Below are 26,735 nucleotides of genomic sequence, written 5' to 3'. Positions count from 1 at the left end.
ACCATACAGGACTGAGATGAGAAGAAATCTCTGCACCCTTTGCGTGGTCAGCTTGTGGAATGCACTACTACAGAAAGCAGTTGAGGCCAAAACATTGCATGTTTTCAAAAAGGAGTTAGATATACCTTTTGGGGCTAAAAGGATCAAAGAATTTGATGGTGTGGGATGGAGAGTAGGAACCGGTTACTGAGTTGGATGATCATAATGAACGGCAGAGCAGGCTTCAAAAGCCGATTGGCCTACTCTTATTTTTTTTTGTCTGTGGTTGTGCCAAATGTTACATTCCAAATCCATGTTTTCCATCATATGAGACAGAGAGGGGGAATAATTTGATCAAGTTGTAACTTGTTGGGAGGCAGGCATTGATCAGATGGACGCATTTATGTTGCGGCAGATCTGAATAACCAGATAATGGATCAGGTGGTCCAAAGCTGCAAGTCTGGTAAGTTGAGGTGTAAACTGTTGGGATTAAGAGGTGACTTAACATTGGATGACACTTTACTTCCAATGTAGCTGCTGGTTTCAGTGTATGGGTAATTTCACAGCATGAAACATGGTCCTACCTGATTCCCTCCAGGAGTGATTACATGAAGAAATGGGGATTTGGTATTTTAAAATTAAGTTTTATTAGGAATGGAATATTAAACCCTTTAACTTCACATTCAAAAATAATAATTACAATTAGTCCTTAAACACAAGTACGTAATTCCCCATTAAACAACAAGTAAGGAAACAGTCAGTCCTCAATCCGTCTTAAAATCAACATGGCATTAGAGTTATTGCTTTACGGAATAGATTTGGCTCCTGTTCGAGCCCTTCAGGCTCTGGCTGAATATCTGCAAAAACTGGTTCACCTGGCGTGTTTCAGCATCTTCCTTGTCCTCAGACAAGACTGTTCTGCATTAAATGTTATTTCTCTTTTTCTAACTATCCTACTGTGAGAGAATTGTTGACTCAGTGTCAGATACATCAGACTTCAACTCCTCTCCAAAGCTTTTCCAAATTGTCTCTGCATCCCTTAGCTCCACCCAGCAATGACATCATCTCTCCAAGGTGCAAAACAACTTAACTCTCCAGGCTGAAAGCACATTAACTCCCCAGGGACTTTCCCCAGTCAAACCATTGTGCATTAACCCAGACTGAGAACCACATTCCTCTGGTCAATTTTGTCTTCTGGTTCCTAAAAGCTCGCAGGCCATGCAAAACAAAATCCTTTTCAAAAGCATGGCCACTGCAGTCGAGCACACTATAACCCCAGGCTTTTAACCCTTAAATTGCCCTAATATTTAAAAGGCAATATTCCTAAAACCTTCCATTCGCCACAGCAGCGAGGCTATGTTGGAGCTGTATAAAATGCCCTTTTGGCTACAGCTTGAGTGTTTCAGCTATGAAGAGAGGCTGGTTAGGCTGGAGTTGTTTGCCTCTGAGCAGAGAAAGCTGGGATGGGGGTGGGGAACTTGATCAAGGTGGGCATAGACAGGGTAGATAGGAAGGAACTTTTTCCCCTTACAAAGAATAATACTGCACAGGAACAGGCCCTTCAGCCCTCCAAGCCTGCACCGGTCACGATACAAACCTTTGCTAAAACCCTCAGCACTTCCTTGTGCCATTTCCCTCTATACCCATCCTATCCATGTGTTTGTCAAGATGCCTTTTGAATGCCGTTAATGTATCTGCTTCCACAGCCTCCCCTGGCAATGCGTTCCAGGCACTCTCCATCCTCTGTGTAAAAAGTCTGCCTTGCACATCACCTCTAAACTTTGCCCCATGGACCTTAAACCTATGCCCCTTGGTGACTGACCGCTCCACCCTGGGAAAGAGTGCCTGCCCATCTAGTCTATCCATGCCCCTCATAATCTTGTAGAACCCTGCCACCCCTCAGCCTCCGTCTTTCTAATGAAAACAGTCTGAGTAGAGGGGTCAATAACCAGAGGGCATTGATTTCAGGTAAAAGGCAGGAGATTTCGAGGGGATTTGAGGAAAACTTTTTCACCCAGAGGGTGGTGGGAATCTGAAACTCGCTGCCTGAAAGGGTAGTAGAGGCGGGAACCGTCACCATTTCAGAAGCATTTAGATGAGCACTTGAAATGCGATAGCATACAAGACTACAGATCAAGTGCTGGAAAATGAAGTTCTGAATAGACAGCTGCTTGATGGCCGGCATAGGTACATATTCTGAAGGGCCTCTTTTTGTGCTGTAATACTCTATGACTCTGACGAGGGTGAGGGCACGAATAGCAATCGTGGGCACATGTTTCCTGGCAGTGGGTGCAATCACAAAAACTTGAGTGATTGTTGGTGATATTGAAGTGAGCCTCATTGCAAATTCAGACAGTGGCAGTAATGTCAGCGCCAGAGCACTGTGGGAGGAACTGAAGACAAAGAGAATCAAGTGTACATCTTGAATATGTCAAAAGCCTCTTTCCTTACACATCCTAAAACCCAGCTTCAAACTGTTGGATGCTGACTTGTGACTGTGATAACTGGGGATTAGAATGTAGAGGCAGAGTTTGTCATGATTGAGGAAGATGGTAAGCCTCTTGCTGCCCAAGTCTAAGGGGTGCTGTACATCGGATTAAAAGTGAATCTGTGAAGTCTTATTGAAGCTCACAGAGGAGTTTGGAGGGAGCAATGTGTCAAGGAATTGGGAAGTTATACAATTGCAAAATGAGATTCACCGTTGACAAGAAAAGGAAGCCTGTCGTTCAGTCTATAGCAGAATGAATACCTGTGGTCTGAAGCGCAAGTTGTAAAACAACAAACCTTGATGCAAAGCATGTGCCCGGATGTGAAGTTTTGTGTTTTGATTGTGTTCAAGACAAAATGGGTGTTGACCGAAAGCTGCTCTGGTGATTTTGAAGTTCCTGTTTGTGACATTTGGAAAGACACGAGAAATTCAATTGGATTGGGTCATTCAGCAGTACCAAATTCCGTAAAGTTGATTATCACAAGGGATGCCACAGCGCAATCGTGAAGAGAAATAACGGTTCCGGAAAGTGAAATACTGAAGAAAAGATTGAAACTATATTGGACTATGGAAGGGGAAACTCCAGACTGACCGCTGCAGGCAAATCTAACTGGGTGAGGGCTTAGGCCAGGTACAGTACTGTTCTGGAGATGGGAGTGCATATGAGCTGTGAGTGTGCGATTGCTGCCGGCGAAGCTCTGGGACCAGCAGCTTCCAGGCTAGAAAGGCCAATGGGTCAGGGGAGGTAATGATGGTCAGCAGCTGTGACATCATCTACACACACTCACTCCCTCTCATTCCTCCCCCTCCCTCCTCTCACTCCTCTTTCTCTCACTCCTCTCACCCCTCTCTCTTTCCCTCACTCCTCTCTCTTTCTCTCACTCCTCTCTCTCTCTTTCTCTCACTCCTCTCTCTTTCTCTCACTCCTCTCTCTCTCTTTCTCTCACTCCTCTCTCTCTCTTTCTCTCACTCCTCTCTCTCTTTCTCTCACTCCTCTCTCTCTCTTTCTCTCACTCCTCTCTCTCTCTCTCTCTCTCTTTCATTCACTCCTCTCTCTCTATTTCTCTCACTCCTCTCTCTTTCTCTCACTCCTCTCTCCTTTCTACACTCCTCTCTCCTTTCTCTCACTCCTCTCTCCTTTCTCTCACTCCTCTCTCCTTTCTCTCACTCCTCTCTCCTTTCTCTCACTCCTCTCTCCTTTCTCTTTCTTTCTCTCTCTCACTGCTGGCTCCGAGGGAAGACCCTACTGAAGAGGACCAGATCTGCAGGGCAGGATCAGGGGCCAGAGGCCGCACCACCTGTGCAGGGGGCATGAAGAACCTGAAGAAGACCTAGGGTCTACCAGGCCCCTGTGTCCTTCATGGAGCTGTCCGAGACCTTGTGCCATCAAAGATTCTTATGAAGGAGACTGTGCACCACCTGAACCATGGCCTTGCGGACTTCACACCACGTGATGGTGATGGATACCTGCTCCCTGTGGCCTTCAAGGTCACAGCAGCAGTGAACGTCTTTGCCACCGGGTCCTTCGAGGGTTCAACAGGGACCACTGTGGTATTTCACAGGCATCTGCCCATAAATGCATCTGTGATGGACGGACTGTATACATGCGTTCTGGACTTCATCCACTTGGACCTGGACAGGCCCAACAGGAGGAGAGCGCGACAGGGTTTAGACAGATAGCTGGTATTCCACAGGTGCACAGAGCGATAAACTGCATCCATGTTACTCTCCACGCCACATGGCACCAGGGAGCACCCTTCATCAACACAAGGGGTTCCACTCCCTTGTGTTCAGCTGGTGTGCAAGTACCAGATGCGTTTCATGCAAATGTGTATCAGACTTCAAGGGAGTGTGCATGACCGCTACATTCTTGGCCAGTTATAGATCCCTGGAGTCTTTGAGGGACACATCAGGGTAGAGGGATAATGGATATCCCCTTTGGGACAATGGATATCCCCTCCGGTTGTGGCTAATGACATCAGTGCGGAGGCCACAGATTGCTATGGCGACCAGGTACAATGTGGCATACGGTGCAATCCAAGCTTTCATCAAGTGGTGCATCGGCCCATTGAAGATGCAGGTCCGCTGCCTTGACCACTTGGGTGCAGCGCAGCACAAAGCCTCCGGAGGGTCTCCTACATTGTTGTGGTTTGCTGTGCCCTTCACAACCTGGCTGGGCAGCGGGGCAAGCCTCTTCCTGATAACGATCTCTAGGAGTAACTTGTGTCCTCTGAGGAGGACGTGCAAAAGGGCGTCGAAGAAGGGCCCGCTGAGGATGGAGGCCTGGTGGGGCCGATGGTATGCATGAGCAGAGGGCTAGAGATGTCCTTACCGCCTCTCGGCAGGATGTTGTGACCCCACTGCAACCACTGGATGAAGGTGGCAGATATATCAATCTCCATGCTGGGGCTGGGGTGCCCATGAGTGTCTGCTTCCCATTCAATGCACGAGCATGATGACGACTCACAGTGAAGAATGATATGTAATGCTCCACATTGACTGCTTATGTCTGACTCCTGTTGGTCTGCTGCCAGCACGCTGACTCCCCAACCCATGTCTGAGCGAGGTCCTGTGCTACATTCTTCTGTCCTTTTGCTCTCGAGGAGGATTAGGGGCAAGGGTCTAGGCTTCACTGAATCATGCCCGAGTCCTATCACTGCGAATGAAACATTTGCACTGAGAGGGTCTAACTGTCTGACAGGGATGGAGTCCCAGTGTGGACAGCTGTGGTCTGATGGGGAGAAGTGCCATTTCACTGGGCGATGGATTTAAAGTTTCTAAAGCGTTGAACGTGGTGAGCAACAATAATTTTGAATTTAGTGATACGTCAACATGTAACAAATGACAGTGCCTCCAACTGTTAGTGCCTAACTTCACCTGCGCCCATGCTGTGCCCGCACAATTCTTTAGGCTTGCGTACCCTTCCACTGCGTATAGGTGTGTCCCAGGATGCACATCAGATGTGGAGGTGGCCTGCAGCAAGCGGCTTTGGGACTCCTCCATTTGGCCTTGTCACAGGAGTGTCACTGATGCCCTCTTCTGTCATTCCTGGTGCTGCCAATGCACTTCAAACAGCTGAGGGATGAACATGTCCAGATACATGGCATCTGGATGGGGCACAGCAGAGTCTTGGGATCCAGCAGAACTCCAACTATCCGATCCCTCGGACGTTCCTACCTCCACTTGATGTGCATTAGAAGCATTGTGCTCACCAGGTAGTGATGCAGAAGCCTGCCTGCTAAGGTCACCCACCGAGATGTGCATCTCTGCGCTGGTGGGTGGTGTGGGTGATAGCCGTGACATTTATTCGGTGCCCTCCTTTAACATCTTCTCCAAGACCGTATCGTGGGCGGGCAGGCCAGGCGGATGTGGTTATATTCCTGCAAGCAAACGAACATGATATTAGTACACGGCCAGGGCAATGGTCTATGATACACAGAACTCACACTTGAGTTTCGTCATCTGGATGCACATGCAGTGACTCATTTACTCTTGCAGGCCCACCTTCCTCTCAGTGCAGGCCCGCTCCTGCTCCTCCCCTGCGAGCTTCAGCGGTGTCTCCTCAAAAGGAGTCAGGATCTTGAGCTCAGGCATCCCACTTCACTCACTCACGGTGGTTGTGAGCAAGCTTATCCTGCACAAACACAAATGGTTATGATGTTAGCTGGTTGCCTGGAGGGTCAGATGTTGATGGTACCTGGGATGTGTGGGCATGATGCATGAGCATGGTAGGGTTGTGAGGAGAAGAGTACCATGGATGGTGAGGAAGCTTGTGGGAGACTGGGGCCCTGCTTGTTGACAGCACGAGGGGTTGAGGTTACGTAGTGAGGGGTGACGGCAAGGTGGCGTGCAGAGAAAATACAAGGAGCACTTACCCTGGCAGAATAGAATAGGTTGTTCATCTTCTTGAGGTATTGCACCCCCCCCCCCCCCAACACACACACACACACAGACACACACACACACACAGACACACACAGACACACACACAGACACACACACACACAGACACACACAGACACACACATACACTCATACTTGTGGAGGTTGCTGGCACTGACCAGTGCTTCCACCATCTCCCAGACGAGGTGCATGATCTTGCTGGAGGATCTCCTGCCGGCCTGAAGGTAAATTGTTCCCCTTCTCTCCTCTAGGGCATCAAACCGACAAGTGAGGACCTCCTCCGTGAAGCGGGGAGCAGGCTTCTTGCTGCCATTCTCCTGGCCTGTCTGTGATCCAGTGCTGTGGAGCTGTTTAAATGTAGTGCCCCCTTGATAGAAATGCTCAGATAACCTCCAGGCTGGGCAAATCAAAACCTAGTTCCATAGACATGGCATTTGTCACATGGGGATCTTTGTTTTATGTTCTATGTTCTTTACGCAAAGAGTGGTGAGGCCGTAGAATGCCCTACCTGCAACAGTAGTGAACTCGCCAACATTGAGGGCATTTAAAAGTTTATTGGATAAGCATATGGATGATAATGGCATAGTGTAGGTTAGATGGCTTTTGTTTCGGTGCAACATCGTGGGCCGAAGGGCCTGTACTGCGCTGTATCGTTCTATGTTCTATGTTTTCCCCCAACGTGCCTCATTATTGCAGTCGGAATGCATCAGCGGGATTCGCACCAGTTTTTGCGGCGGAACAGATGCTTAGCCGAATTTTGGGGAAGTTCCGTCCACTGTGTATCTAGTTCTAAAGACTAGTAATAGAAATGTGTTTGTTCCCATTAACTACTCCATAGTAGAGACCAGACTCGAGGTAGCCTACATCAAGATTTAGTGCAAGTCGGTCCTGGGCAGGTGTCAAGAGGGTCGCAACAGCAATTGGTTGCGGTATTCCTGTGGTGGTCTCAATCGTGGGAGAAGTGCCCAACAGTTACTCCCGGCATTTAAATTGAGGATTGTGGCCGCTACCAGCTTTAAAATGAGAGCAAAATTAGGCTATGTGAAGTCTTCTGGCCATAAGTGGCAGCAGTGAGCAGGTCAGTGCGCCCTACACTTGCACTTGACATCAAGCGACCCCTATGTGCATACTTTTGGCACAAAATTACAGAGGAGAGCCTCTTCCATTTTCTAGCTGCTAAGCAATCAAGGAAGAGGACTGTGAAGATGTATCTTTTTGTTATGAGGAATAGACAGCCAGTGAACATACTGGCCAGGATCTCGCATCTGAATCTGCTGTGGAGAGCTGCCCGGGAGAATCCACGGCAGGACAGAGCAGTGCTAATGCTCGTTCTGTGTAAAGCTCCAGGGCCTTTGATTAGCAGCCTACAAAGAAGAAACTTCACTCGGGAACAAAGCAGTATAAAGATGATTTCTTGAGGTATGGTTTTGTCAATTGTACCAATGTAAATAAGGATGCAACACTCATGTGTGTTAAATGCAGGGAATGAGAGGAGAAGTTTCAGATTTTGAAAGAGACGTGGTGGGCGAAAAATTATTTTTGAGATTGAGACCCAAGAATCAGTTATTAATATATAGCTGACTCCAAATGATGAAACTAAGCTGCTGTACCTGACCTGTGACAGCACATTTAAAACACACCAAAAGCCCATGAAGCTGTCAGCATTCTGGAGTAGCCAGTGCTGAGTAAAACAAGCATTTTGTTATTGTCCTTCACAATGACCTACTTGTATGAGGTTGCACTTTTCGTTCTCACTGTGAATCTGATTGGAGTGTACTTGTCAGGACCAAGCAGGCTCCACTTTCATAATAAAGGTAAGCAAACGTGGTCTGGGTCCAAAAGGTCGGCCGGTGTGGCTCCCAAAGGTTGACCGATTGGCAAAAGTGGGTCCTGGGGAAAAAAGTTGAAAAATGCATCTACGTTGTCATTTTTCACTACATTTTCTTTTCTTTTTTAAAAATAATTTTTATTAAAGGGTTTTCATAAAATATCAATAACAAAATGAAAAAGAAACCCAACAGGGTTAAGTACAGAACACAGTTCAGAAAAACAACCCTCCATACCCCCCTCCCCCCCTGTACATAAATAACAAATTAACATTAACACCCCGACTTAATACAAGTTTATACAACCCCTCAGACCCTTCAGTATAAATAACAAAAACAAAAAAGTAAAGTGACCCCCCCCCCCCCCCCCCCGGTGTTGCTGCTGCCATTGACCAATGTCTACCGCTCTGCCAGGAAGTCTTAAGAACGGTTGCCACCGCCTAAAGAACCCTTGTACCGACCCTCTCAAGGCAGATTTCACCCTCTCCAGCTTAATAAACCCCGCCATATCGTTGACCCAGGATTCCACGCTTGGGGGCCTCGCATCCTTCCACTGAAGAAGAATCCTTCGCCGGGCTACCAGCGACGCAAAGGCCAGAATACCGGCATCTTTCGCCTCCTGCACTCCTGGCTCCTCTGCCACCCCAAATATTGCGAGCTCCCAGCCCGGCTTGACCCTGGATCCTACCACCCTCTACACCGTCCTCGCTACACCCTTCCAAAATTCCTCCAGCGCTGGGCATGCCCAGAACATATGGGTGTGGTTTGCTGGGCTCCCTGAGCACCTAACACACCTGTCCTCACTCCCAAAAAACCTACTCCTCCTTGTCCCGGTCATGTGTGCCCTGTGCAGCACATTAAACTGTATGAGGCTGAGCCTTGCGCACGATGAGGAAGAGTTCACCCTCCCCAGGGCGTCTGCCCACGTCCCTTCCTCAATTTCCTCACCCAACTCCTCCCACTTACTTTTTACCTCCACCACCGAGGCCGCTTCCTCCTCCTGCATCACCTGGTAAGTTTCCAAGATCCCCCCCCCCCGGAGAGTACCCTGTCTGTATTGTGTGTGGCCGTAGCCGTGGGAATTCCGTCACCTGCCATCTGGCAAACTCCCTTACCTGTAAGTACCTGAAGGTGTTCCCCGGGGGGAGCCCGTACTTCTCCTCCAGCTCACCCAGGCTCGCGAACCTCCCATCCACAAACAGGTCCCCCAACTTCCGTATCCCTGCCCTGTGCCACCCCGCAAACCCTCCACCTGTTCTTCCTGGGGCGAACTGATGGTTCCCCCATAGTGGGGTCCCCGCCGAGGCCCACAATTCCCCCCCAGTGCCGCCTCCACTGCCCCCAAATTTTGAGGGCAGCCACCACCACCGGGCTTGTGGTATACCTCCTTGGAGGGAGCAGCAGCGGCGCCGTTGCCAGCGCCCCCAGACTCGTACCCACACAAGACGCCGTCTCCAGCCTCTTCCATGCAGCCCCCTCCCCCTCCATCACCCACTTGCGCACCATCGTCGCATTGGCAGCCCAGTAGTATCCACAGAGGTTGGGCAGCGCCAGTCCCAACCCGCTCCGCTCTACTCCGCTCAAGGAGCACCCTTCTCACCCTCGGAGCCCCTCACGCCCACACAAACCCCATTATACTCCTGTTAACCCGCCTGAAAAAAGCCTTGGGGATAAACACGGGGAGGCACTGGAACAGGAACAAAAACCTTGGGAGCGCCGTCATTTTGATTGACTGCACCCTACCCGCCAAGGACAGCGGCAACGCGTCCCACCTCTTGAACTCCTCGTCCATTTGCTCCACCAGCCTTGTAAAGTTAAGCCTATGCAGGGCCCCCCATCTCCTGGCCACCTGGACTCCCAGATACCTGAAGCTCCTCTCCGCCTTTTTTAGTGGGAGCTCGCCAATCCCCCTCTCCTGGTCCCCTGGATGAACTACGAACAGCTCACTCTTCCCCATGTTGAGCTTGTACCCCGAAAAATCCCCAAATTCCCTCAGTATCCTCATTACCTCCGGCATTCCTCCCACCAGGTCCGCCACATACAGCAGCAGGTCGTCCGCATAAAGTGACACCCTATGCTCCTCCCCACCACGCACCAACCCCCTCCAGTTCCTTGACTCCCTCAGTGCCATAACCAGGGGTTCAATAGCCAGTGCGAAGAGCAGGGGGTATAAGGGACACCCCTGTCTCGTCCCTCGGTGCAACCGAAAGTACTCTGACCGCCTCCTGTTTGTGGCCACACTCGCCATCGGGAACTCATACAACAGCCTAACCCACCTGACAAACCCCTCCCCAAACCCGAACCTCTTCAGCACCTCCCACAGGTACCCCCACTCTACCCTATCGAAGGCTTTCTCAGCGTTCACTACATTTTCTAAACATTGGCATGATGCAAGCTGTTGCATTCTGTCTCAATTTGAAGATTATCCATCATATACGTTTTGCTGTTGCTCATGTTCTTCATTTCTTCACCTGTCAAACCATGAATCAATTTTTCATGAAATGCTTTCCGCTCCCAATAGGCTGCAGTGAATTACAAATGTTAATGGTCCTTTATGTGCAGGATTAATGCAACCCAGAATGATCTTTGGATTGCACATATGTCTGTAATTCATCTCACCATTCGTTATTCCGCATAAATGTATTGAGATTTATAACAATTGCCTGGGTTTCAGTGTTCAAACTTGGTTTTTGTGTTGTTAACTGAAGTAAATGTGTAGGATTTCACTTAAATTAAGTGAGATGGCACTGATTATGGCAGTGTACAATTTTACAATTAAAAATGAAATGTAGTGACAGCTGCATTAAATGTGGCTGTGTGTGAACGTTTCTCAGAAAAGCTTACGGTTCTGTGATGGAGCTGTGACGAAGTCTCCAGTGTACTTTGTCCTAATCATGGTTTTCAGACATGACCGTGATTGCAATTTCTGCATATAATGTAGAAATATTGTTTCCGGCTGCTAACTAAAGTGTTAGATTTTGTGTTTAAAATTACGGATAGAGGAGAGAGTGCGCAAAGAATACTTGAAGGTGACTTGGTGCCTCAGGGAGATTTAAAATTTTCAGAAGTATTGTCCTGGTGCTATGAGTAGATGGGTAATAAACGGGCTGCAGCCTTTTACCTCACTTTAATAACTGCCCACCACACTGGACAAGAACCTTTTGTCCTTTGGTGTGTTTGATGTTTGCAAGTATTTCTAGTTAACCAATAAAAATAAATTGCCTCGCAATACTGTATCTCTTAGGTCACGTGATTGTTTTGCTGAGGAACTGCAGGGAGACGATCCTTTTTGGTCGTCATAGCAACGCGAAGTGCTGAGCGGAAAGGAAGGCGGAATGCACCAAATGATCAGTCTCTATCTTGTATAGTCTTATCAAGAATGAGCGGGTTTCACTAGACATAACCCGGAAGTCTGCTCTCTGAGTATTGTCTAACCATGATCTCTTTCACAAGAGTTCCCATTTATTAACTGAACTGCAAGGGAGGGAATTTACTTGTGTGCCTGTTCACGCAATGATGCTGGGGAAAGATTACAAGCTGGCCATCATTATTGTGAATTATGAGGGTAGGTAAAACTTCAGACATCTTGTTCTGCATGCGGAATGATCTAGAGTTTAATTATTTAAAAACCAGGCTATATTTGTGACGGTGCAGCAATGATGTTAAGTGGGGTGTGGGGAGGAGGGGGAGGGGTGCATGATTAGGGTGGAAAGACTCAAATTGTAAAACCACCTTTCGTCTCCTTGTATATTATGTGGATTTTCAATATTTGAAATATAACTGAAGTGTTTTAATACATGAAATGTAACCTAGGATGACTTGTTACCAGTGGACAGTGAGTATGTGGGTGGAATGTAAGCAGCTGAGAGGTATATCACCTGTATTTTCAGCACTGTTGTGAAATGTTTTTATTAATTTTATACATATCTAAAATTAGGGTGTGGTCATGGCCATTCATTGAAACAGAATCATAGAAGATTTATGGCGCAGAAGGAGTACAATTCAGCACTTCTTATTAAAATAAGGCAGGATCTGGCCAAAATAGACTGGGAACAGCTACTTGTGGGGAAATCTACAGCAGAACAGTGGGGGAACGTTCTAAAACGAAATGGGAGAACAGGCCAACATTAGGGCAAAATATAGGAACAGCAAGCCCAGCGAACCCTAGATGTCCAGAAATATTCAGGACTGGATAAGAAAGAAAAGAGGGACTTTTAGCAGTTGCAAAGGGAGCAAGTCAGTGGAGGCTTTAGTGGAGTATAGAAAGTGTGGGGCAAAACTTAAGAAAGCAATTAAGAGAGCAATGAGGGAGCAGGACAAAGCACTGGTGCGTAGGATTAGGGAGAATCCCATGATATTCTATAAGTATATTAAGGGGAAACGGATAACCAGGGAAAGAGTCGGGCCCATTAGGGACCAAGGCGACAAACTGTGCATGGAGCTGGAGGATATTGGTGGGATATTAAATGAAGACTTCACATCTGTCTTCACTACGGAGAAGGAGAGTGCAGGTGCAGAATTCAGAGAGAGGGACAATGATTATTGAACAGTTTGACGTAGCGAGTAAGGAGGTATTGAAGGCTTTGGTGGGTTTAATAGTGGACAAATCCCCAGGTCTGGGTAAGTTGTATCCCAGGCTGCTGTGACGGTCAAGGGAGGAAAATACAGGGGCTCTGACCCAAATTTTTAATTCCCCCCAACCCCTGGGGAGGTGCCAGAGGATTGGAGGACAGCTAATGTGATTCCACTTTTCAGGAAGGGGTGGTAGAGATGAACCAGGGAATTACAGACCAGTGAGTCTCACATCAGTAGTAGGGAAACCTTTGGAGAAAAGTCTGAAGAAGAGGATTAATCTTAACTTGGAGAGGCAAGGTTTTATCAGGGATAGTCAGCATGACTTTATCAGAGGGAGGTCATGTCTAACAAATTTTGAATTTTTCAACAAAGTGATCAGCTGTGTAGATGAGAGTAGTGCAGTTGACGTAGTTGATATAGATTTCAGCAAAGCCCGACTCTTGACATTATCAGGTGTGGCATAGATTATAAGAACTGAGATGTTATGTTGGAGCTGTACAAAACTTTGGTTAGGCCACAGAAGAGAGGTTGGATAGACTCGGTTTGTTTGCTTTAAAGCAGAGAAGGCTGAGGGAGAATCTGATTGAGGTGTATAAGATTATTAGGTGTATGGACACGGTAGATAGGCAGCAACTATTTCCCTCAGGTGAAGGTTCAAAAAAGAGGGGGCATAATTTTAAGGTGAGGGTACAGGGATTAGAGGAAAACTATTTTCACCCAGAGGGTATTGGGAGATTGGAATGCGCTGCCTGGATGAGTAATAGAAACCGGAAACCCCACAACCTTTAATAAGTATGTTGGTGAGTACTTGAAATGTCTGTACTTTCAAAGCTATGACCCAAGTGCTGGAATGTGGGATTAGTGTAGATTTAACATTGTTTGGTTGGTGCACACTTGATGGGCTGAAGGGCCTCTTCAGTACTGTATGACTGTCTGACTCTTGTACATCATGCCTGTGCCAGTCAAAAAGAGCCGCCCAGCTTAATCCCACTTTCCAGATTTTGGTCTGTAGCCCTGCAGGTTACAGCATTCCTGGAGCAAATCCAAGTTTTTTAAAAATGCTTTCAGGAAGTGAGTTCCAGACCCCCGCTACCCTCTAGGTGAAAACATTCCTCCTTAACTCCTCTCTAGTTTATTCACTGTATTTTTTGAAATTTCAAAACAGTTTTGAAGGTTTCTCTTGAGGGCGTTTTTTTTTTACCATGAATTTGATACAGTTCAAAAATTACATGTGAATACTATGTTGTTTAATATAATTCAATAATTGATAATAGTCCCTATGACCGAGCAAGAATTACATTTTGGATTTGGATGATAATTCAAGCAGATTTCTTTTCTTTTTGCAAGGAAATAAATATTTAATTTGTAAATAATAATTTAGAGCTGGGGCTTAATATTTCTATTCACTCCAGGTGTTTGTTTATATTTTATTTTATTTTAGGTGGGTTGTAATGGCAAGGCTAAATTCATAATTTCTGTAGCATTAACAATAAAATCATATTCTTGATCTTTTGTTTAAGTCAAAAGCTGTCGCAATTCTTTTATGTAATAATCTCCTGCCATTCTGTGGTATCTGTATATGTGGAGCTAAACATCCGCATAGATTAGGTGGTCTGAATACCTTGATTCTGTGCTGTAATGTTTAGCTAATATCTATTGCTCTAATAGTTGTAACTTCCTGCACATCTGAATTCAGCTTCACATTTTATTTTTGGAGGTCGTTTAAGGCAGTTTAACTTTTGCTTTGGGTGAAGTGGTGGATGCAGTGGACATGTACAAGATGTATGGATGCATGTTGTTGGTTATGCTTGGCTGATGGGAGGGAAGATTAGTGCAAGGATCCTTTTCAACTGCCTCCTCCCATTGGGCGGGGAACTCCCTCCAGAGTCACAGTGCAGTTTTCTCCCAATGAGAGATACCACTGACATGATCATCACTGCCCAGCAGAGTGAAGGAAAGGCTTAGATTACCTACTGCAAGCACAGTAGTTTAGGAGGTCACATGGCACCATTGATACACATTCAGACTGCTTATATTTTTTTATATAAATGTTTTTTATTGGGTTTTTGAATAAAGTATATTTACCGTAATGTACACAAAATAGAGTACACACATATATACATAGAAGAGAAGGGAACATGCACAAAAAAACAAAACAAACAACAACAAAAAAAGTTAGAATAAAATAACTGGTAAGGTATTATGTGCTAGTTCAACAACAGCCGCTCTGTACAATTGGCTATATTGTTTTTAGCGCACAAGTAGGCATCTGTTTGGTGGGGAGAGAAACTGGGGGGGGGGTACATATGGGTGCCGGGGAAACAAATACAGAACAATTACAGAGGGCAATACGTGAATGGATCTGGTGTTGGTGTTGTCGTTTGCTTCTCCTGGATGGTTTTCGCTGCCGTTGTTGTCTCGCGATCACCTCCGCTTCAGCCGTTCCTGCCGTCTTTCGCCCGGATTTTCCTTGTTCTCTGCTCCTGTAGATGCCAAGTTTGTTATTGTTTCCAGTACTCTCCTTCCGGCTGTCATTCCCTTCCCCCCCCCCCCCCCCCACCTCACTGGTTCCCCTCTATTGTTCCCTGTCTCCTCCCTCTTCCACCCCCTCAGCCCCCCCCCCCCCCCCCTCCCCTTCTCCTTGTGGTTCACCTTTCTTTTCTCTTCGGTGTAGCTGCCATCCCCCCACCCCCCCCCCCCCCCCCCCCCCCCTCGGCTACTTTCCTCTGATTCTTGGCTACCTGGCTATTCTTCTGTTTGTTCGTTGGTCACAAACAGGTCCCGGGCAGACTGTTTATAAATAATCCAGTAATACTGTTTAGGGACGTCAATTTTTCATACACAACCACTTTGCGTCTTCGGAAAATCTTTCTTTGCACCAATGCGGAGTCATTTTTTAAAATACAGATTTATCAATGATTATTGCACTACCTCTGCATTTCAAGAAAACTGACATCGCAACTTTGCTGCTGCTGGTGGAATACACATAAAAGGTTAATCTCTACTGACCATCTTGCAGGCTATGATGATGTAGGTACAACAATTGTTAGCACCTTAATAAAAATGAACTGAAATGACATTCACCACCTAGTGGTGCATTATAAAACTACAAACAAAATGATGGTGCACTGTTTGTATGCATAGTAATACAAAAATATCGCTCTTGATTTTCGCAGTTCCCCCAAAATGTGTATGAGATGGAAATCACAGAAATGTTACGGTGCAGAGGGAGGCCATTCGGCCTATCATTTTTGCACTGGCTTTCCGAATGAGCATTATGACTTAGTGCCATTCCCAAGTAATCGTCTAATGTCCTCTTGAATACATCGATTGGACCTGCCTCCAACACACTTCCAAGGCAGTGCGTTCATTACATTTGCCTACAGACAAAAAATAACCCCCCATCCCAAAGCACACACAAGAAGTTATGCAGCTTGAACTTTTCCATTTGAGTTGCGAGCCCAAGTTCACGGCTGATTTCTGGGTTGCAAGCCCGGATGTGTGGATTGTTAGACGTTAGCCTCCTAGAAGAGGGCTGCCAATTAAACTATCTTCTGGAGCGCCAATCAATCTGGCATGGCTGGCTGTTTGGAATGCAGGAGAGGCAATCAAGAGTGTTCAAAGTGAATCATAGAATCATCATAGAATCATAGAATTTACAGTGCAGAAGGATGCCATTCGTCCCATTGAGTCGGCACCGGCCCTTGGTAAGGGCACCCTACTTAAGCCAACACCTCCACCCTATCCCCGTAACCCAGTAACCCTACCTAACCTTTTTGGACACGAAGGACAATTTATCATGGCCAATCCACCTAACACGCACATCTTTGGACTGTGGGATGAAACCGGAGCACCCGGAGGAAACACATGCACACACGGGGAGAACGTGCAGACTCCACACAGACAGTGACCCAAGCCAGGAATCGGACCTGGGACCCTGGAGCTGTGAAGCAACTGTACTAACCACTATGCTATCGTGCTGCCCTTTAGGGTGGCTGACAGACTCACTCTGAAAACTGTGTGTTGCTGAGGTGGCAGGGAAGGAGAAAGCAACACAAAATGGTGGCGCCATACAGCTGATAGGACTGGTAATTCCTCATGCTTGGTGCTCTCCAGTGGATCTGCCTGCAGGTGACCAGTAAACAGTTGCAAGCATTTGCCTGCAGATATCCTGAGGATTGACGCTTTGGTCAATCTATAAATCTCATGGAAATCGGCCTCCTGTTCTGCTCTTGCATCCTGTCTGTAGAACTGTAGATTTCCAGCTAAATCCGGATTAAAGACTCGTTCATGACGAATGACAAATACTCTTCGTATAGGTGAGTTGATATTTCATGATCAGTACAAAGCGTGATACTTAACAAAAGCAGTGATGTACAGTCCGTTCAGTTGAACATTAGTCCATGGGCTTCTGATCGACTGCAGCACTGTCTCTTGCTGTGCCCAGTTGACCGTCGTGGTCTTGCTCTCTTGAGATGTGCATCCTGGGGTCTAACGAACTTTTTTTTGTACCCTTTTTGACTTTAACCGTGCGTCATATGTGGTGAAACCCGTTTTTAGTCCACTAGATTGGCTCGCAATTACTTAATCATTCATCCATAAATGTTCAACAAGCTTGCATGTTTTTCAAGACCCTCTAAAGGGGCATTTTCTGCCCTTTGTCTTATGCATGAGAGAGTTAACATCATTAGCTGATACAGCCAACTCTGGTCAACTTTCAGCACAAGAAAAAACATGTTCTTTTCAAGTCTTGACATGTTCTGGGCACAGTTAAAATTCATGCCTTGCTTTCCAAAGTAGAAATCATAGATTGCTTCTCAGCATTTCAAAGGCTTAGAAGGCTGTGCTCTTCTGCCGGAGATTAATCACCTCTGATTTGCACTTGTAGTGGGAGTGGGATCCCAGAGGCGATTACCTATCCCTTGGCTATGTAACTTTATGCATGATGGAGATTGCGTGGGACTGCCATTTTGAGTGGGCAGCCTGAGAGAGAAAGAGAGAGATTGGGCAACTTACCAACCCCAAAATGCAACTCTTTCCCCGCCCCCCCCCCCCCAACCGTGGGGTTTGCTGGGTCGCCCTCCGATCCCACCGTGTGAGGGTGACCCCCACCAACACCAGAGACACACACACCCTGTACCAGTGACACTTCCCCTGCCCTAACCAGGGACCTTTCTCCTCACTCCCACCCCCCCCCTCAAACCAGGCACCCATCCCACCCCCACCAGAGGCCCTCCCCACCACCAGAGACCCTCCCCACCACCAGAGACCCTCCCCACCACCAGAGGCCCTCCCCACCACCAGAGACCCTCCCCACCACCAGAGACCCTCCCCACCACCAGAGGACCCTCCCCACCACCAGAGGACCCTCCCCCACCACCAGAGGACCCTCCCCCACCACCAGAGGACCCTCCCCCACCACCAGAGGACCCTCCCCCACCACCAGAGGACCCTCCCCCACCACCAGAGGACCCTCCCCCACCACCAGAGGACCCTCCCCCACCACCAGAGGACCCTCTCCCACCACCAGAGGACCCTCCCCCACCACCAGAGGACCCTCCCCCACCACCAGAGGACCCTCCCCCACCACCAGAGGACCCTCCCCCACCACCAGAGGACCCTCCCCCACCACCAGAGGACCCTCCCCCACCACCAGAGGACCCTCCCCCACCACCAGAGGACCCTCCCCCACCACCAGAGGACCCTCCCCCACCACCAGAGGACCCTCCCCCACCACCAGAGGACCCTCCCCCACCACCAGAGGACCCTCCCCCACCACCAGAGGACCCGCCCCCACCACCAGAGGACCCGCCCCCACCACCAGAGGACCCCGCCCCCCCCCCCCCCAAACCGGAGACCCCCCCCCCAAACCACCAGAGACCCTCCCATTACAGGGCCCCCTGCCTGGAAGCTAGTCCAGACAGAGACAGTGAATATAGCACTGTTTTAAACTTACCTGTGCCCTCCAGCTGCTGGCACAGGCAGAGAAAGCAGTTATAAGTTTCTGGAAAGTGAAAACACCATCAGCAGGGTTTAAACCACTCAGATTATTGATCTGTAATGTTTTCAATCACATCAATTGTAACTTGGTTTTACGAGGCTGCGATTGAATGCTTGCACACGGCCAACTGTCTGGATTGTTTAATTTGATTTCCCTTCAAGGATCTCAAGTAACCTGCTGTGAAACCAACCAAAATGTTTATAAACATCTATCCGCTCTTGACCACATCAAAAGCAGTTAGGTGTGTCCTGCAGAGAAAGAGGAAGTGAGAGCACCTAACTGCTTTTAATTTGGTCCTAGCGCTTTTTTGACAACCCTGGATTCTCTGCCGCCTCTGGAATGTCACTATTGGCAGAGTGGGGATGAGAAACCAACCTGTGTATTTTGAGTATAATTTTGAGTACAGAGTGTTCTTGTAAGCCTTTTTCCTGAGTAATTGTTTTTCTGGTGTCTGTTGAGGAATCTGAGCATGTGATAACTTTGGGGGGCTTTTCAATCTGCAACAGGATGATCTGTAAGCAAGACCTGTTTGACAAATGTCGCTGTTTACATAGTTATTATTGTTGCTACTAAGTTACTGCTATTGTCAAAACGTTGTTATTTATATAAGGGGGAGGCCCACATGGTGACGCAATGGTTAGCTCTGCTGTCTCATGTTGCCAAGGACCCAGGGTCGATCCCGGTCCCAGGTCACTGTCCGTGTGGAGGTTGAACAGTCTTGCCGTCGCAACCGAATGATGTGCAGAATAGATGTATTGGCTACGCTAAATTGCCCCTTTGGGGGGAAAACTAATTGGGCACATTAAATTTATTTTATAAATATATTTATATAACGAAATTCCTTTTAAACAATGCATTGAACCTACCTACTTTGTGGTCTCAAGTTACCACATCTTTTTGGCGACGAGGAGAAAATGGCAAAAATAAACCCCAACGTTTTCCGATGCTCAGCGTGGAACACAAGGTTACATTCAGGGAGTAGCTAGTTTTCATTGTGGGTTTATTGGACAGAATTTCAAGGTAGCAGCTCCATGAACTTATTCAGGGTGGTTGGTGAGTTCAATGAGAATATGTGGATAGGTTGCAGCATTTCTTTTTAGCAAATGGAATAGAAGATTAGGTGAATGGACGCTCAATTGTTCTGTGTGTACGCGGGGTGAAGTTTAGATTTGATGTGGAATCTGGCCATGCCACAGAAGCCATGGCAGATTTAATTGCAGATTTAATTGCTCTGGCCCTGATCACCATAACCCAAAACTCTTGGTGGTTCAAAGATTCAAATGTTATGACCATTTTTGGAAAGCGTATCAATCGGTAGCTAATTTTGAGGTAGAATGATATCAGTTTTCAGAACACTGTGATTTTTCAAAAGTTTTAGAAGATATGCTCAGAGATGGGTTGGTCTGTGGCATTAATCATGACAGCATTCAGCGTCGGTTGTTGGGTGAAGTCACACTGACTTTTAAGAAGGCGATGGAAATTTTGCAGGGCAAGGAAATAGCTGCCACTAATGCTAAAGATATTCAGAAGGCTAATGTTGGTGCCCAGACGGGAGCGATGCATTAAATGAAGAAAGAGGTTGCAAGCAAAACGGTGAACACTGTTGTGTTTTTGGTGTGGTGGACCATACAATGCAAATCACTGCAAATTCAGGGATGCTGTTTATCACCGGCGCAACAAGAAGGGACATTTAATGGAGAAATGCAGAAAGTTTAACTTGGAAGCAGTGTCAATCAGCTACACATCATTTAGCCAGCTTGGAGCAGGCAGAGGAGCAAGCTTGCAGCATGTTTAATGTGAATGAGGCACCAGCAGAACCTATTTTTACTACAGTGGTGGTCGATGACAAAATCAAGGTGGAGTTTCACACAGGAGCCTTTGTATTTGTGTTTAATGAAGAGACGTACAAGTTGACATGGAACTCTAACCAAATGCCAGCCCCTACTCCAGCAGAGATGAATCTTCAGATGTACACCAGAGACCACATACCTTAGCTTGGGGTGGTGGAAGTCTATATTGCATAATGGTCAAGGAGCAAGGGTACGCCTCCTTGTGGTCAAAGGGAGGGGGTCGGGTTTATCAGCGCGGGACTTGCTCAGCAAAATTAAGTTGAAGTGGGGATGAAGTCGAGCATACTAGGGTGACCGAGGATGCTGTCAGAAAGTATCCGGACATGGTCAAGGATGAACTGAGCGCATTGCATGGTACTGCTGTAAAGTTGTATGTAGATCCTTGGGTTACTCACTTTTTCAAGCCCAGGGCAGTGCCCTATGCCATGAGAAGGATTTAGAGGTATTGGAACGGCTGCAAAGGCTTGGAATCATTGGATCTATTCAGCTTTTTTGTGGCCAGCTTCAATCTTTCCTGTCCTTAAAAATAATTGTAAGGTCCATATATGTGGTGACTACAAACTCATTGTTAAACTGATTTCCAAGGTAGATGCTTATCCATTACCCAAGGTGGCAAATTTGTTTGCAAGTTTTATGAGAGGCAAAATGTTTTCAAAACTGGACATGAGCCAGGCATATCATCAACTCTTATTAGAGGAAGATTTGAAGCAGGAAGTGACCATCAACATGCATAAAGGATTGTTCATATAGACTTGATTGCTTTTTGGCGTATACTCCAGTCCAGCGATCTTTCAAAGGACAATGGACAGCCTGTTGCAAGGCACAACGTGGGGGTGGGGAGAAGAGTGTTAGTGTGTTATTTTGAGACATGGATTACTAGTGCTCCTGTTTTTAAAGTTATTACTGTTACTACTGTTCTGCTGTGTTGCTATTATTGTCAAGCATCATTATTTATTTATATAACAAAGCTGCTTCTTTTAAACAATGCATTCAACTACCTACTTTGTGGTCTCAGGATACTACAAAAAAAATGAATGGTGGCTATTCACACCTGCTAATGATAAACTTATCACTCTGTACCTCTCCGTTTGAGTGTTAAACTTGTAGACCTCGAGTCTGGGGGCTGTTGATTTGGTACTCTTTTCAAGGAAAGACATTTCACCCATAGTCATTTAAATTTTAAGAACTTTCCAGAGAACTGAGTTAATTATTTGTGGCTGCAGAAATCACAAAGGTCACTTGACCCGTGGCAGCCATTTTTCCAACACCGTATCCAATTTTTAAAGTCAATTTCAAAGATATCCTTATCAAAAAATCACATTGTATAAAGTCCATATCCTGATCTATATCTCTACTAGACACTAGACTTTTCTGGTGTCTAGAGACTGTTCCAGGACAGGAAGAATCCACTCTTTTTAATAAGAATGTGGGCGCCCAAATAGAGTAAAGTAAGAACGTAATTTTATTTACAAACAGCATACTTATATTCCCCAGTAGATCTCTACTGGGTGGGTGCCTTACTGGTTGACTTCTGACCTTTTATAACCTTGGTAGTTGAGATATTATGCCCCTTAGTGGGAGAGCTCGTACTCCGCAAGGAGCATGGGCAAGACTAGCAATCCCACTGTGTAGGCCTGTGTGGGATATTACACACTCGACTAAAGTAATTTTGCCACAGAGATAGGATTGGTTCTGCCAATCTTTTCTATTTGTGTGTGAAACTGAGGATTCCCAGACATACTTGATTACTTCATCCCGCCTGCTACCGCTTGTAGTGATTATTATGCTTGTGACATTCGATGTACAAAGCTTCCCTGTCACAAATGTGTTCCACTGTTACTTTGTCAACAGTGCATTATCATTTATTGTCGCATTTGAGCATTTATTCTGAAGTAAATCAAAGTGAGGGTTCTTGACAGCGTGAAGAAAAGATTTGTGAAAACGGTTGCAGGGATGAGGGATTTTAGCTCCAAGGTTAGGCTGGAGAAGTTGGGGTTGCTCTCCTAGCGAAGGAGATTGAGGGAAGATTTGATAGAGGTGGACAAGATTATGACCAGCTTGTCTAAGATAGATAAGCAAAAGTTGTTCCCATTGGCTGATGGCTCAAGCACTAGGGGATACAGATTTAAGGTTTCTGGCAAGAGATGCAGGGAAATGTGAGGAAGAGCTCTTGCACAGTGAGTAGTAATGAATTGAAAGATTACCCCCCCCCCCCCCCCCCCCACACACACACCGAGGGGGTAGAAACAAAGGCAATGAATGATCTTGAAAGGAAATTCGATGGGCACTTGAAGGAAATTAACCTGTAGACTCCAGGGATGGAACAAGGAAATGGGTGTGACCTGGATTGCTCCACGGAGAGCGGGCATAGACTCGCTAGGCTGATTGGTTGCCTCCTGTACCCTGAATAATTCTATAATTGCTGGGTCTTCAACCTCAATTGGGGACTGCCCCCTGAAAAAGACGCAAGGACTTTAAGGACAAGAAGGAAACTGATTGACATAAAAATAGGTTTGGGGGGGGGGAAGAATTTGTATCTAATTTTCCACATCTTTTCGCAGGTGTTGCAAAATGTACGTAAAATACTTCGGTACTTGGAGCAGCGATACCTTTACAAAAGAAAGAATAAAGAAGATTTGTACTCTAAAGTGTCTTATTGGTTTCTTCAAAAAACAATATCCCTCAAAATCCACAAGTTTAGTTTGTGCACGCAGACTTCCTTTGCAAACTTTTAAATATCAAACCAAGACAGAAATTAATTTTGAAATGTAGCAGCCGTTTTGCACAAAGCAAAACACCATGAATACCAATTTAATAAGAATCCAGTCAACCTTTTTTTAATATAGTTTTTCAATAATATTGTCGAATCCTTGTCTTCCGGAATCACAAGAACAAATAGATGAAGCTTCAGTTTGACATCTGATCTGAAGGATGGCTGTTCCAGCAAAGCAGTAGAGCACTGACATTTCAGTGCAAAATATGAGGGTCGCCGCATGACCAGTGACCTTCTCACTCAACTAAACCAAGGCCATATTTTAAGGCCATATTTTATTGAACTATTACTGAATAATGATAGACCCGTACAATGACATCTGTCAGGGAGTTGACTTGTTAAGCAACAGTTCTGGGCACTGAACAGTATGTGGTGATGTTGATCGAACACCAAAGCATTTGTGATGTGGCGTGACCTTTTTTAAAAGAGGAAAGCACAGTAAATTTGGCACCAAAATACGATCTTCTGCATTCCTGATATAGTAGAGAGCTTCTCATGAACAAGCTACACAGGTTGTTGTCTTTGAAGAATATGTTGATGAAGGAACTGGCATGGTTTTGTTCATTCATTTTTAGCAAGAGTTCAGTTGAAAAATTTACAATGAATTGTTTAGAATAAAGCAAAGCATTGTGATATTCTCAAATTTTCAGCAATAATTTCGCCCATTGTTTTATTTTTGATTTAGATTGTAATCTGTAAAATATATTGATGATTAGAACATTCCTACAGCTGTTTAAGGTAAATGTATCCATGAATAACCCATAGATTCACTTCCATAACACCCTCCATGAATGATAATGTGTCCCTTTATAGGGAAATGCTCTTTCCAAAATCATGCAGAGTCACTGCCATGCAATAAATAAATCATGCCTGCTGCTGTATCAAAATATTCACTTCAGTTGCACGACATCAGAGTTGTATGATATTAATTCAGCTTTCATTGTTTGTATCTCAAACAGAGAGAGGATTGTATAATTGGTGTTAAAGTTGAGGAATCGTTCTCTTTTTAAATAAAAATCTAGTCTCAACTATGGGCAAAAAGAAAAGGCACCATAATACATTAGGTGACCCATTAGTTATGGAAGACAGATTGAAGATGTCACTGGAAATCCTGGCTCCGAGTGACATTTTGACTCTTGCCTGTGGTAGACATATTTTGTTATTTGGACAAGGTACTGAAAAATTACCGGAAAATGATTCAGTTGGGAATATACCTTGCGCTGTGGAGTTGGTGGATGTGAAGAAAAGAACCATTTTCAAAAACAGTCTCATTTTGGTCAGTATTATGCTTCCCTCTCTTTAGGCTTGTCTAGACAAAAGGGCAGTGGACTTGCTCTTAGGTCAGTACCAAAGCTTTTGCGACAAACAAACTGCTGGCACATGCAGACGGGGAACAATGGATGACTTTTGTTTCACCCTGAATGCGGCACAACGATTGGCAATGTGCCATTTGAAGAATCATAGGCCTGATTTTCTGACCTTAATTCTACATGGCGTTACGCATATACCATATGTAATATATACGCCCTGTGTGCTGTGCTACTCTGCCTCTGCATAAAATGTATTCTGTATTTTCACATTGAAAATATGGTACTCCAATTACTTGGTCTGATGAACCCAAATGTTGCATATGCAATTTGTTTAAATTCGCTGCAGTCAACATTGGTCAGGAGATTTTACACCAAATTCTCTGAGCAATGGTTTGAAAATAAGATGTGTTAATGATAAGTCAGTTGTAAGGGTGGAAGAATCTACATTTGTAACATTTGATTGTATGGCATTTGCTGGAATATCTGCTCCTTTAATTGCAATGACTGGTGTTTGATTTGCCTCCTGTGATTTAATTTATACATGCAGTATAATTGGACACACAAGTGCATAAACAACATATTTGCATAACATATCAACCGTCAGATTTATTCCCACCCACTTCACTAATCTTATCTCCGTTCAGTCTCCTGATCCAGCTGGTACAAATCCAAATCCCTACTGATTTGGCATTTTGTAAGCTAAAAGTGCAGAGATAAATAACTGAAAACCAATTTCTATCCTTATTTTCATATTTGCTACAGTGCTACATTGTTGTGGACATTTAGAATTTTTTACCTAAAGGATTATTAGATGAACCTTTTTTTTTTTTAGAATAAATTCCAATTAAGGGGCATTTTCAGAAGAAAGTTTGTTTGGGCTTTTGAAAGTTGAGAATTTATTGGGAAGAATAATTTTTTTTAAACCTTCAGTTACACAGGCTGATGCTATATAATTAAGAGGGAGAAGTTGTATTTAATTTTTCAGCTTTGTAAAATTGTCAGAAGATTGGAATGTCTTCTATTGATTATCAGTTGATTTTTCGATTCACCTTCTAATCACAAAGCAATTACTTGAGCAGCAAGTTTTCAAATCTGCTGTGCTAATTACATATCCAGTAACAGATTTACTTCATAATATAATGTGATATTCCTGGTAATTAGCTGCAGACTATCGCTCATACATTCAGTGATTCTATCACAGTCATTAACACTGTTGTGCACATCACCATTTGCCAACTGAGTGTTAATATCTGCCAAATTGTCTAATGGCAGTAAAAACTGATGGAGCAAAACTACTCAACTGGTGGATATATTTTAATCAACAAATATATGTGGGATTGCTATATTCAAATCCGCTAAAAGAAGAGGAAACAAACATTTGTATAGTAACATTACATAGGACAATAAGTTATAAGAACATAAGAACTAGGAACAGGAGTAGGCCATCTGGCCCCTCAAGCCTGCTCTGCCATTTAATGAGATCATGGCTGATCTTTGTGGACTCAGCTCCACTCTCCGGCCCGTACACCATATCCCCGAATCCCTTTATTCTTTAGAAAGGTATCTATCTTTTTCTTAAAAACGTTTAAAGAAGGAGCCTCAACTGCGTCACTGGGCAAGGAATTCCAGAGATTCACAACCCTTTGGGTGAAGAAGTTCCTCCTAAACTCGGTCCTAAATCTACTTCCCCTTATTTTGAGGCTATGCCCCCTAGTTCTGCTTTCACCGACCAGTGGAAACAACCTGCCCGCATCTATCCTATCTATTCCCTTCATAATTTTATATGTTTCAATAAGATCCCCCCGCATCCTTCTAAACTCCAATGAGTACAGTCCCAGTCTATCTGTTCTGTTAAATCCTATCTTTGCGTTTCATAGGCTATTAAAAGTATTGCATTTGTGAAATAGCACTACATAATTGTAAATATCAACACCATGTGCACAGGAGGAAGAAAATGACCACTGCAAAGAAAGACTTGGATTATTAGCACCTTTCATAACTTCAGGATGCCCCAATGTAGTTCAGACAAT

At 45.4% G+C, this 26,735-nt stretch overlaps 1 protein-coding gene across 12 annotated transcripts in view; it reads left to right on the top strand.

The window, feature by feature from the left end:
• Positions 1-26,735, top strand: part of LOC140408851 (amyloid beta precursor protein binding family B member 2-like) — a 466,668-nt gene that overhangs the window by 198,471 nt on the left and 241,462 nt on the right. The window contains exon 1 of one of the 12 annotated variants that reach the window (XM_072496636.1): positions 11,589-11,761. The exons of 10 other annotated variants lie outside the window; for them this stretch is intronic. In XM_072496636.1, coding sequence (XP_072352737.1) covers positions 11,710-11,761 — 52 coding nt within the window. In that variant the 5' untranslated portion in view covers positions 11,589-11,709. Of the gene's footprint in view, positions 1-11,588; positions 11,762-26,735 lie in introns of those variants that run through there. One more of the 12 variants, XM_072496635.1, reaches the window with a different exon arrangement.

Source organism: Scyliorhinus torazame, chromosome 3, assembly GCF_047496885.1.
Source record: "Scyliorhinus torazame isolate Kashiwa2021f chromosome 3, sScyTor2.1, whole genome shotgun sequence".
NCBI lineage: Eukaryota > Metazoa > Chordata > Chondrichthyes > Carcharhiniformes > Scyliorhinidae > Scyliorhinus > Scyliorhinus torazame.
This window is presented reverse-complemented; position numbering and strand designations above follow the sequence as displayed.